We start from the raw sequence: 13938 nt of genomic DNA, 5'->3' as shown, positions 1-13938 counted from the left end.
GATAAATCCCAAGCCGAACCGGTCCCCACGGATTGGTTAAAACTGAAACTTAACCGATCCGTGGGGGCATTCAATTCGAACCAAACCCCATTTAGATCTACCTTGTGATATGATATTTTTGACAATTTTACTGAAAATATTAACCCCGGTAAGGAGTTCAACGGAAAAGTCAACAATTGGAGAAAACTAAGTTAATATATATATATAAATATATAAAACTATACAAAAAATTTGGTTCAGAGAAGAGGAGAATAAGATCCATGCAAAAAATGTTCAGAGAAGAGTATAATAAGAAGATCCATGCAAAACATGTTCAGAGAAGAGGAGAATAAGAAGATCCAAGCAAAAATCTTGTGAACTCACCGGAAAAGAAGTAGATCCAGTCGAAGAAGTCGCCGTTGCTTCGATACACAGAGGTCGCCGTTGCTTCGAATCTGGTGAACGATGGTTGAGAGGTGTTGGATTGAGAGACAAGAGATTGGGAGGCGAGAGGAAGACAGCGGGGAGAGGAGAAGACCAAAGTGGGTGAAGAGAAGAGGCTGAGTTAGTGTCGTAGTGAGGGAGGCGCGGCTAAAATGAGATTGGAGTAAAGTGAGTAATGAAGAAGCGAGGCTGAGTTAGGGTTAGATTAACATTAAAAGAATAAAGAAAAAAGAAAAAAAAAAAAGAAAAAAAGAAATACGGTATATTGTGTATATATATATAATATATTAATATATTATTCAGTAACGGTTGAGTTCGGTTTGGATTAGCAACAGTTTGGTTCAAATCGTTTAACGGTTTGGATTGGATTTTTTAGGGTCCAATCCATTACCCGAATTGCGAATACCGAATTGCAGATTTTTTAAACCATCACTAAACCATGAGATCTGAAAACTGAACTGAAGCACACAGATTGAATTGATTTGGACCGAATTGACGGATTATTTACTCACCCCTACTAATTTATGCTAAGATCTAAAAACATGGAGATTAAGTTGTAACTATATGTAATAAATTTAAGGGTTAAGTGCAGAAAACCCCCCTGATATATAGACTTTGTGCAGAACAAGTCCCTACTTTTTGAAAAAGTGCATGCAAGTCTAAAAATTCAAAAAAGGTGCATAATAGGTCCTTCTGACAACTTTTTACGAAAAGTAAAACTTAAAACCCCATTTTACCCTTTTCTTTCCCATTTTGCCCCTCACAATTTGTGCAAAAAAGCCCCTCAGCATTTGTGCATAAAAGGCCCCCAGCACCTTATACCAATTCGTTTCTCTCTCTCTCTACATGATCACTGTTCTCTTTCCCTCTCTCTCTCTCCATGCATGTCTGCTTCAATTCTTGTTTCCTTTGTTTATTTTTTTAGTTCTCTATTTCTTCATTTTTTTTCTTTATCCATAACTGCACACTATTTATGTTATTAATTATCTCAGAAATTTTTTTCATTTACTCCAAAACATGCCATCATCTTCAAGCTCAAGAAGCTATTGTTACCCATATGGGAGGTTAGTGAAAGAATATTATTGTAAATGTGGAGTTAAAAGTCCTTTGAAGGTGTCATCTACCCAACGAAATCCTGGTAGAAGGTTTTACGGGTGCGCCAACTACAGGACTGGTTCATGTGGTTTTTTGAGGTGGGAGGATGAAGAATTGCCTGATTATTACCGCAAATTGATTTGGGATCTTATGATAGAGATACGAGAGCTGCGGGACTTGCAAAGAGCTGATTCTCCATTAATTGGTCAAGCTCGAACCATGAATGTGAATGATGACAGGCTTTTGGAGATGGAAAACATGATAGCAGAATTAAGAGAGATGAAGCACACAGGATATGCCCAACCTAAAAGAAGATGCTTACCTCAGTTTTCCATTCTCAATTTTCTTTTGGGGTTCTTTACTTGTGTTGTATTGTTCAAGTTACTAATGTGAAACATTGTAAACAAAAACATATTTTATGGTTCTTTACTTGTGTTACATGTTCGAATGCAAGCCTAACATGTTTGAATGCAAGTCTAACCTGTTTGAAAGCAACTACAACCTGTTTGATTTTTATTTTTTAAATACAACTACAACCTGCACCATATTGTACCCAACACTACTCACATACATAAACATTGTACACAACAACACTTATATACACAGACCTATTGCACCACCCATTCAATGGTGACCAACCATTCAATAAATGACCAACTATAGCCTGCACCACCCATTCAATGACAACATTCAATAAGTTAAATAATCACAACCACCAACAACATAGACATACATAATTTACACATACATAATTTGCTCCATAGTTCCCAAACAACATACATAGATATTGCTCCACGTAAAGACACATACATACATATATTAAAAACATACATATATATTACAGCTCCATAGTTCCCCAACAACACAGCACATACATACATACATATTGCAGCTCCATACATACATAAATATTGCAGCTAGTCAAACAGATGTTAAAAACAAAAACAATAGTTGTCCATTTGTTAATCCATGAATCAAATACACAAAAGATTACTTCAGAACCATACAAGTCGCAAATTGTCCACTAGCAAAAGGCAACACTTTGGACTGAAGTAAATTGAAACTTGGATGAAACAAAGGCAACATTTTAGATAGTGGAATCTGTAACAAATAAATGGTACAAGATAATTAAAATGCCCTAAGCAAGTATGTGTTTTGAACGGAAAAGAAGTAAAATTAAAAATTCATTTACCTAGAACCATCAATCTTGGCTTTCTTGGGTACCATTCCCTAATGTATGTGGCATGTCAACAATCTGAGACTGAGAAACATTGATAACCTATAAAGATGGTAAAGTTAAAGTTAAAGTTAAAGTTGAGTTGACAACACTTGTAAAATAAAAAATAAAAAAAATAATAATATAAATCAATGCATATACCTTGATATTGATCCCACTAGCCATCACTGGGACATCAGTCAAGTTGCCGGCACCAATATCAACATTTACAGCCATATGACTGCCACCACCCCTGCCTCTCACAGCACCTCTACCACCCCTGCCTCTCACAGCACCTCTACTTCCCATAGCATTGTTAGTAGCAACACCACCACTCAGTGAAGTACTTCTCAACACATTGTTACTCCCAAGACTTCTACCAATTCCATTCCTACTCCCAACACCACTGCCTCTCACTCTCACTGAAGTACTGACTCTCACTGAAGTACTGCCCATAGCATTGTTACTTCCAACACCACCACTACAATTAAGAATAGTTTCAATAGCCTTTTGAACATGCAATACTCCAAGTTGAGGGTTTTTGGGTCTACCTCATTTGCTTTTAGGTGGTCTTCTCTGCAGTTGTTCATTTTTGCAAGTCCTTGAGTTGTGACTAGTTAATTGACATTTTCCACAAATAAGGTGAGCCCTTTGTTTGTACACACGTTTTCCACTTGATGTACCTTCATCACAAGCTTTCTTCCTCAATTTCTTTGGTCTGCCTGGGGGTTTCCTATCTATAGGAAGAATAATTGGAACCACCTCAGTTACTTCTCTCATATTTCTCAATGTCATTGGATATACCATCCCTGCATATAACTTCAAGAATGTTTCTTTATAAAAGTATGGGTCAACAAAGTCTTCAAGAACTGCCCCTCTTCTCTTTTGTATAGCTGCACATGCATGCTTGTATGGGATACCTGTGACATCCCATGCCCTACAAGTACAGCTTTTTTTTATGTAAGTCAACAGTCTCATTCACTCCTCCATCTTCAACCTCATAAATGGCTTTTCCAGAGAGGTGAGCATGACAACTCATTGAGTTTCTCTTGTTCAGTTTTAGCTGAGCTGCTGGAGCTGGACACAACAACCCCATTTTCCCCTCCATGTACTCTTTTTTCTCTTGATACCTCCTCAACAAGGACTTTCTGATCATTTCAAGCATGGTGATGATGGGCTTATCTCTGGCCTTTAGTATGTGTGAATTCCATGATTCACACATATTATTGCTGTTAAGGTCACACTTTGACCATTCTGAGTACTTACACTTAGCCCACAGGTGAGGGGGTATCTTGGCCAACCAATCATATGCATTTGTGTTAATTTCCCTGATTCTCTGCATGTGTCCCTGAAAGTCTACCATTGTGAAAGAATTTGCTACATCCCATAACTCTTGCTTCAACTCTAAGCCTGGGAACTTCTTTTTGAAGTTGTCATACATGTGCCTTACACAGAATCTGTGATCTGCCCCAAGCTTCTCAAGTGTGTCAACCAAACCTTATAATAAAATCATAATATCAGTAAATGAAATTTTAAACTATCTGAAAATGTATTTTAAAGTATCAATAAATGCATTTATACTATCAGTAAATGCAGTTTTAAACTGAAAGTCTGTAAAAGAATTTTCTAACATACCTTTTGTCTGTCTGAAATGAATGTTATTTCTTTGTGGGGGCATAATTTTTCCATGAGGTTATCCAGAAACCAATCCCAAGTCTCCTTTGTCTCTGCTTCCACAATACCAATTGCAACAGGATAGAAGCTATTGTCCCCATCTCTACCAATAGCACTTAGTAAATGTTGATTGTAATGAGTTTTTAGAAAGCAGCCATCTAAGCCAATGAATGGCCTACAACCCTCTTTAAAGCCTCTCCACATTGCATTCAATGGGAAAAACAGTCTCTCAAACCTTGTAGACTTCCCATCTGGCTCTAAGAATGCATCAACCTTAGCAACACTTCCAAGATTTGTCTCCAATACCAACTGACAATACTCTCTGATTTTTTAGAATTGATCTTTATGTGTGCCATCAATCATCAGCTGACATTTCCTTTTTGCCCTATAAATTTTGAACCTGTTAACTACCAGGTTCAAATCATCAATAATCTGACCCATAAAACCAGATTTTTTTCACTCAGGGTCCCTCCTAAACTTATGCACATACTTCTTTGCAAGATAAGAAGATGTTGCTAGTCTGCTTGTTTGAACTTCAGAGCAGTTATGTTCATCATTGAATGTACTAATCACAATAGCACCATTTGATTTTCTCTTTGAAGCATGTATCCTCCACCCACACTCATTTTTACATATACATGTAACCCTTTTTCCATCATTTTTAACAAACTTGATGTCATATTTGTTCTTGATAGCATGGTCTCTCAACACATCTTTGAATTCTGCAAATGTAGCAAACTCCATTCCCACCATTAATTTTTTTTCCTTCTCTCCCATTTCTCTCCTAGCAATGAAATCTGATTTTTTGCAAGGAATATGTATCTCATCATCTGAGTCACTATGGATACTCCATAGCTCATCACTTGGTGCATAAACTGAGACATCATCTAACTCTTCACTATCTTCCCCATCATATATTTCATCCTCTTCATCAACTGAGGCATCATTATACACATTCTCTTCAACACTTGCAGGCTACACATGGTCACTGCTAGGCTGCAAATGGTCACTGTCATCCATTGATTGGGTTAAATATTCTGGCAATCGATGCTGAACTTGTACACTAAACCTATAATCCTCATTCTCAGTATTAGTGACATAAATCTTAATCAAAGATGAGCTGTTGTAGGCCATAAACATCTGCATAACACTCCCATCATTAATTATCTGCATCAAGTGCCCACCAATAGATTTTCTGTAGAACATTTTACTCTCACCCAACTGCAGCATATCCACCATGTCTTCTAATTCAAAGTAAGACATCATGTTAGGGTCCACATTGTCAACTAACTCTATGCTACCACCAACATAGCTGTTGCATTGATTCAACTTTCCCGAATTATGGAACTGAAGTATGTATGTCTTCCCCATTTACTAAACAACCATACAATGTTAGTGTATAAATAATAAAATATAAACCGTCACAAGCCCCAATTATATAAGCTTTTGTCACAAGCATGCATGCATATCAGAGCAGGATCTATGGATCTGTCATGCACTAAAAAACAATGTTAGTGTATAAATAATAAAATATAAACCGTCACAAGCCACAACTATATAAGCTTTTGTCACAAGCATGCATGCATATTAGAGCGGGATCTATGGACCCGTCATGCAATATGCATGTCATGCACTAAAAAATAATATTAGTGTATAAATAATAAAATATAAACCTTCACAAGCCATAACTATATAAGCTTTTGTCACAAGCATGCATGCATATCAGAGCGGGATCTATGGATCCGTTATGCAATATGCATGTCATGCACTAAAAAATAATGTTAGTGTATAAATAATATAAATATTAAAGACATGGACCCAACATCACATATAGAAACATTCCATCAAAAGTATAAACAAACAAAACACAATTATTCTGAGGTACTGTTTGTAGCACTTGGATCCAACATAAAGCTTAGCATTTTCTATACACATGGGACCATTATAGTTTACAAAACCCTCGCAATAAATAAGGTCAATCAACCCACAATAATACATTGGGCAGAGCATAAAAGCAAGCGACCACTATTGTTTACAAAACCCTAACAATAAATTAATAAAGTCAATCAACCCACAATATTGCATTGAACAAAACATATGTGCATATAAAAATCCAAACTTTATAGTATAAAACCCCAATTTAAATGGAAACCAGATCATCATATTTGTCATATATGGGTCACAATCATGCATTGGGTCACACAAACATATATATACTGAATCCATAAGCAAAAAGTACAAATGGACCAACCTACTGACAAACCCTTAACACCACTGAATCATACATACATGACACAAAAATATATAAAGGCCAAAATTGCAAGAGAATATAAGAAAAAATGATAAACCCACTATTGTTTACAAAAACCCTAACTGTTAGGAAAGAAATACAAAAAAAAAATCAAAAAACCCTAACAAATGTTGAAACAAAATCAACCATGCATGCATACTACACGATTTAAGAACAAAATCAGAGAACATTTAACAATTTACGAGACGAATCAGAAAATCCTAACAAATGTTGAAACAAAATTGAACCACATAATCAGACAAAACATTCAGTGAGTTTACAACTCTTCACAATGTAAAATTTTACACAAATCTAAAACAAATAACACGATTTAAGAACAAAATTTTGATTTAAGAACACTTACGACACGAAGGAGTCTTCACAGCGCCACAGCACAACAACACAATCGATCTTTCACCGACTTTACAACTCTTGCAAGTTATCTTCAACCAATCAACAAATAAATACAGAGATTCAATCGATTTAGACAACAAATACACATGAAAACGGGTTAGGGTTTCAGAACACTAAGGAATTTAGAGTCGGCCTCTCTCGTATACAATGCAGACTTAGGGTTGAAAATGGTTAAGTGTGTTTTATATAGTTGGGACATGTTTGGTTTTAGAGTTAATTATATTCAGGTTTAAGTTATCCCATATTTAAAACAATTTGAGGTTTATATTATCCTTCTGCCAAACAAACCCTATTTTATACAAATTTGGACAAAAGGGTCATTTTACATGGCATGTATTATAATCATTCATTTATTCAACCGAAGTGAGGGTATTATCGTCATTTTACACCACTAGAGACCCAATCGCACCAAATTGATAGTATAGGGGTTTTTTTTTACTACACAGGGACTGATATGCACTATATCAATAGTAGAGGAGGGTTTTCTGCGCTTAACCCTAAATTTAAACTTGCGAGGTGTCATTGTAAATGTAAATTAACCTAAAAATATCTTAGATTTGAGCCTCACGCGTAAATTAGAAAAAATATCTTAGATTCAGATCTTTGTTTGTACTTGTCAGAGTTTTATTTGTCGAGTAACAATTTAAGTACTCCATAAGCAAAGGACGCTGTGAAAATTTTCTGACCTTTATTTTTTTGAAGAAATAAATATCTTAATGTTATAAAGATTAAAGTGTTTTTTTATAATTAAATAAAAAAATAATTAAATGTGAAATAATTAAAGTATTTTATTATTATTATTTTTTTCTTATATAAAGACATTATTAAAAGAAAATGAAATATTTTAAAAAATTTATACTTTAAAATGTCATGACTAAATTTGTAATCGAACTCAAATCGTTTGATCATTTTTTTTAAACTTGACAAATTTATATACCAAAAAGAAATTTTAAGAGTGATATTTATTCAAATTTTAAGAGTTTGTAAATCATAGGAGCAGAAACCATATGCTGAACTTGGCTCATTTCAAAGATGATTCCACTCCAAATGGTATCCTATATTTTGTTTTAAATATCTGTGATTTCATTTGAATTTGTGGAAGGCAACTTCTTTGTTAATGACCCTGCTCAGCATGGGATTATTCTGCCTGGGTCCGCTCTTATGCCTTATTTTTGGAGGAAAGGCTGGAATGTTTTCGAGTCTTGAACTACGATGTTGAGAGAGATCATCCTGTAAGAAAATGATCTTTTACCAATAATTCCTTTTTGCTGTGGACTTTATTTTTATTTCGGTTTGGCAATTATTATTTGATACTCTTCATTATTCCACTAAAAAATGGCTTCTTTACAGTTCCATTTAACTTTAATTTGCTCAGAGGGTTCTGGTTTCTGTTGCAGCATACAAAACTGGACTTTGAACACATGTTTTGATGGACTAGAACAGTCAAATTTAGTATCAGATTAAATTTTAAGGAACTATTTGGTGGTGGAGTTTCTAATGAGTTGTCATATTTCTTGATATCAGTCAGTGATACTAGTGTGCTGGTTCTAGGTTAATTTCCGCACATTACATTATCCTCAAGACTTTCTAACATTTTACTTTATTAAATCACGGTCTCGGCTGCAGTAGCACAGCCCCCGCCTTGGGACCTTGCTTACTTTAAATGAAGTACCCTGTTGGAATTAATTTCTTATCGTCTTATCTCTCTGTATACCTTTGCCGTATAAATTGAAATTCTAGCTCACCAATATTGTTAAAACATTTATATCAGGAAAATTCTTAGATGTACTTGTCATGCAGAGAACTAAAGATCTAGAAACTCCTGAATTGCTCGAGCAGTTACTAGCTTTGCAGCAGCTTCTATTTCATGTTCTTGGTTGCCTGGTAATTTTATGATCACAACCAAATCAAGTTGGGTTATATCAAACATAATGCCACGCAGTCTTAATTATTTAACATTCAAATTGGGGCCTAATTGTGAAATTTTAATGCAGCCTCAAGGAGCAGCAGTTGATAATTTTGTGATTCAGTTGGAACTTTCGATGGTATGTGAAGTTTCTAAATGTTTTCTGTCCACAACTTTGGTGAAATAACTTTCAGATTTCATTCTGTTGAGGTGATCGTCTTTATTAAACAGGTTGCTTCTGAAAGCATCAAAATTTACAATTCTATAAGTGATGGAACGGTTAATTTGGTTGACAAGGTAAACTGGGATTTTGATTTTTTGAAGGATTAGTTTGGTTCTTTAGCAAATCATCTACATATGACAACCTGATAATGACAGTTCTTTGAGATGCAACACCATGATGCTCCAAGAGCTTTGGATATATACCATGCAGCAGGTAATATTCTACTTTGAATACCTCTCATAAAAATAGTCTCTAACTGCTTGTGGAAATGCGGCAATGCCTCTCCTAATAACCATTTAGACTGTCTAGTGCGGGGGAAGAGGATTTCTGATCTCATGGGTGTCTTAAAATTGTGACTCTATTTTCAGGCAGAGAGACTCTCAGATTTCTATGAAATATGTAAAAGCCTTCCCATTGGACGTGGAGAAAAGTTCATTATAATCGAGCAGGTTTTGGATTTTCTCTTAGGATTCTTTTAAGTTTATTTATTTTTATTTTTATTTTTTATTATTAATTTTTATTTTTATAATTTTCCCTTTTGCTCTTGACTATATTTTGATGTAATCATATATCAATTGATAATGAAGCCCCCTGCATCATTTATTGAAGCCATGGAAGAGTATGTTAGAGAAATTCCACAATCTTCAACTGTTCGCAAAGATCGAGTATGGACTCTCTCTCTCTCTCTCTGTGTTAAACTTATTTTTTCGGAAATGTAATGTAAGTACAGTTATAGGTGCCGCTATTATTTTTGTTATCACAAAAGGAAAGCAAAATAACTTCAGTATCACTGATTGTTGTAATAAGCCATAAAGCATTTTTCAAATTTAGCTTAGGATGCAACCACAAAAGGTATCTCAAATCCGATGTTGAGACCATTTTATTTTGATGACAGTGTGCAAGACAACTAAAGTGAATTTAGAAGTTTGAATGTTTGCAATGTGTAAAGTTTCCCATTGTTTCTCTCTAGTATGTGTAATCATTCATTGAGGAAAATTTTCATTTTACCTTTACTATGTAGATATAACTTCTTTGTGATGACTGTGGGACCTTAATTTTTCTATGTAATATAATTTTTTTTATATTGTTTGGACTTTTATATATGCTTTTTGTTTAGTGTTGGGGTTAACTACTTAAATCTAACCAGAGTCTTCTTCATTCCTTTATATTTTCAACAAAGGAGGTAGATGATGATAAAAGGTCACACCCACCGTCCCCGACTTTACCCGAACCATAACTAGTTTATAAGGTGGAAGCTCCTGTTGAACTACCAGATTTTCTGGTAATTACTACCATCTTTCTCATTTCTTTTATGAAGTATATTATTTTACTGGGAATTCTTGTTTAACAAAATCCATGGAGTCTTATTAACACCATTTCTTCCATCCAGGGTTTGAATGATCCTATCCCAGGGGCTTCAGAATTAGATGAGAAGAATGCTTTGGCTTTGGCTATAGTACCAGTTGGTAAGTTTTCTTTAAGAATCTAATAATATATTTCACCATACCATGTTCATCATTTTTTATTTTTTATTTTTTTATGATGATGGTACTTGTAGCTGACCAGCCAAATTCTGTCTGTCCCGCTCCTGCAAATGGAACTACAAGCTGGGAATTGGCACTTGTTACTGCCCCCAGCTCAAATGAAAGCACAGTTGTTGCTAGTAAACTGGTATATATACTGTCTGCATTATTTTTCCTTGTACATTCTTGTCTTTACATTTTTTTTTTACCATGATCAATTTCTTGGATCTTAAGGATGTCATTGTACTCACCAAAATAACCACCGCCTCCCCATCACCAAATAATGAAAAACTAGTGCATGTATCATGTATATATTCCAGTATTCTTATCACTACTCTCATGCTCATGCATGCATCATTTTGTTAAGAGAGAATTTTATTAATTAGTTATACTTTATGCTGATGCCTTTCTACCTGTTTAAAACAAAATAAGGCGGGAGGGCTAGACAAACTCACATTAGACAGCCTATACGATGATGCAATCAGAAGAAGCAACCAGAATGTGAGCTACAACCCATGGGAGCCAGTCCCGATGGCCAGTGTCGTGATGCCACAGGCACAAACACCACATAATCCATTCTTTGCCTCCAGTGTGGCTGCTCCACCTTCTATTAGATTGGCAGCCATGGCCAATCAGCAGCAGATGATGATGATGATGGGTCAACAACAACAGCCTTTAAATCCTTTCGGCAATCCGTGTGAAGGCAATGTCCACCCCTATGGCTCAGGTATGCCTGTTCAAGCCCACAATCAAAATACAGGGCTCATTTAGACAACACTCAAAGAGAACCTCTTTTGCTGAAAACATGAAGAGGAAAAACATGGGGTTATATTTAGTTTTTGATTTCAAGATTGGCAAGATCTGAAAGGTAGACAGAATTGTACCATATTTTGTGCAAATACAGGAGCTAGGATGAGATTTTCATTTTTCATTTTTTATTTTGGGTTTAATAATTAGGCTGGATTGGTAACAATGATTTTGGGACCAGTTGATCAATTTAGTTAACCGGCTTGGTTGTTTCAGATTCTCGGGAAGGAATCTCATTTCTTGTTATTTATTTATTTATTATTTTTTCAAATTAATTTGGTTAATTAAGATACAGTGGAACAATATGTAATCTTTGTGATTTGTTATTTTCTCAGCTTTATATTCTGGATTATAATGTTTGATTGTGATTCTTTGTAATATGTGGTCTGAAAATACAACATTCTTTGTATGTAAGTGCAGTGTAACCGTGTTGCTTAAGTGATTGGGTTACTCTCTACGTTCAGGAGCCAGTGTTCAAGCCTTGTACCGTCCCCTCTCATCTAACCACTAACATTTTTGCCAAGAAAAAAAAAAAAAAAAAATTGCTATACTGTATAATGACACAATTTATAATAGTAAGCAATACTCTTATTTATTTATTTATTGGTGCGTCTTCTTTTCAATTTGTACCATGAGAGAGCAAGCTCACAAGGGTTTAACACATCCTTAATTCCCATTCTGCCCAAAAAATTGAGACATCATAGGTAACAACACTGTATCACAAATGCTGTCCTTTCCTTCACTAACTTGCTAATTTGCTATATATATTTCCCTGAAAGCAAACCTCCCTTTTAAGTGAACCTTGGATGCTATTGCTTCCAAGAGGGTAGAAGATCAACCTTCAATGATCAGATGCATTTGTTAGTCCTAATATGTCCTATATAAATAGATCATGCTAACAAACCAATCAAATATAAGGCGGTCTTAATTTATTTTTCAGAGTACATCAGAAGACTTAATCTGGAGGAGGAAAATATTTTACTTCCATTACCCAAAATTGTAAAACAGCATTGCCCATTTGCTTTTTCTTTCCTTCTTGTTTTTCCATGTGTAATATGTTGAGCACGTCCCAAGTTTGGGCGAACAAGGATTCTGATACGCCCGCGAACCCTAAGGGCTCCAAATTGTGTAAACACGAAGTAAAATATTTTCTTCCTACATATTCTCACTATTAAAGCATTTCTTGTTTCAATATGCTAATAATTACTTATTCTCATTTGTTTTTCTAACAAATTGAACTCCCATAATTCATTTTAAAAAGTAAAAAATGGTACCATTAAATTATAACACTTATTTTTATATTTATTTAATTAATATGATGGTGCCAAGCCACTTATAGTATTCTATGGTCGCCATCTAGGACAATCCAATCTTTTATCCCACAAATGCAAAGCAGAGTTAACTATAAATTAAATGCTCCAAGAAAATTAGAACCCTCAACTTTCAAAGTAGGATGTAGGATGTAGGATGTGAGGGTATTGTCAATGGACTATCTCTCTAGAGTTCACAAATGAGTGTGTTGCATATTGGTTAAAATTTTATACTTGGCAAATTGCATTTAAAACACACTACATGCTAGGTTAAGTTTTTGGAATCAAAATTTACACTTTGAAAATATATTTTCTTTTTCAAATACTGATTTAAAGAATATTCAATTCAAAACTAAAATATTTCAGATTATTGGCATTTTAGCCAAAGTTTTGAAAATCCCCTTTTCTTAATTTTCAGTAATGAGCTGGCTTTTATTTAGTTAGAAATTGTATTATTTGAATTTCTGACATCCAATTCCAAAATTGTAGATGTGATGAGCTGGATCAATTTTCACCAAATGCAATCAGACTCTTGGATCAAAATTCTCTCCCCTGCACCTAGGGCCAGTTCGGTAGAATGGAAATGAAGGGAAAAGAAAATAATGGAAATGGAAGGGAAAAAAAAAAAAAAAAATGTGTTTGGTAAGATATTTTGGATGGAAATAAAGGGAAAATGAAGGATTGGAAGGGATAGAATAAAAACATGAATAGTACATTTTGTTATCTTTAAAAAATGAAAGAATTGAAAGGAAAGGAAATGAAATGCTAATATTTTTAATAAAATTTTGTTATTATTAAATTTGCACTTATTTTTATAAACGAAAGACCTTATGAAAGAGAATATAATTGTAAATTCATTATAATAATTATCTTTTATTTCTTTCCTCAAATATAATTAATATCATTTCATTTATTAATCAATGGGTAAAGTACATTAACACCCCCTTGAGGTTTGCTAAAAGGACAGACAAATGAAACTTAGCCTATTTTGGGACAAAGATACCCCCTCAAGTTTGATTCACTTACCAAAGACACCCCCCAATGGTAATGAATTGAC

General features: G+C 34.6%; 1 protein-coding gene and 1 pseudogene across 1 annotated transcript; one reads left to right on the top strand and one right to left on the bottom strand.

Moving 5' to 3' along the window:
- Window positions 1–3671: 3671 nt before the first annotated feature.
- Window positions 3672–5779, bottom strand: LOC132278090 (uncharacterized). The gene is made up of 4 exons (XM_059779915.1): window positions 5465–5779; window positions 4899–5383; window positions 4366–4730; window positions 3672–4231 (listed from the first exon to the last, which is right to left on the bottom strand). Exons 1-4 carry the CDS (start codon window positions 5777–5779, stop codon window positions 3672–3674), a joined length of 1725 nt encoding a protein of 574 aa, XP_059635898.1.
- Window positions 5780–7198: 1419 nt separating this feature from the next.
- Window positions 7199–12059, top strand: LOC132278089 (putative clathrin assembly protein At5g35200; annotated as a pseudogene).
- The last annotated feature ends 1879 nt before the right edge of the window (window positions 12060–13938 follow it).

The sequence above is a fragment of the Cornus florida genome, unplaced genomic scaffold (genome assembly GCF_030987335.1).
Source record: "Cornus florida cultivar Cherokee Brave unplaced genomic scaffold, ASM3098733v1 CherokeeBrave_3.0.0_Hap2_Chr10, whole genome shotgun sequence".
Classification (NCBI taxonomy): domain Eukaryota; kingdom Viridiplantae; phylum Streptophyta; class Magnoliopsida; order Cornales; family Cornaceae; genus Cornus; species Cornus florida.
Note: the sequence above shows the minus strand (reverse complement) of the source record. Positions and strands in the feature narration are given on the sequence as shown.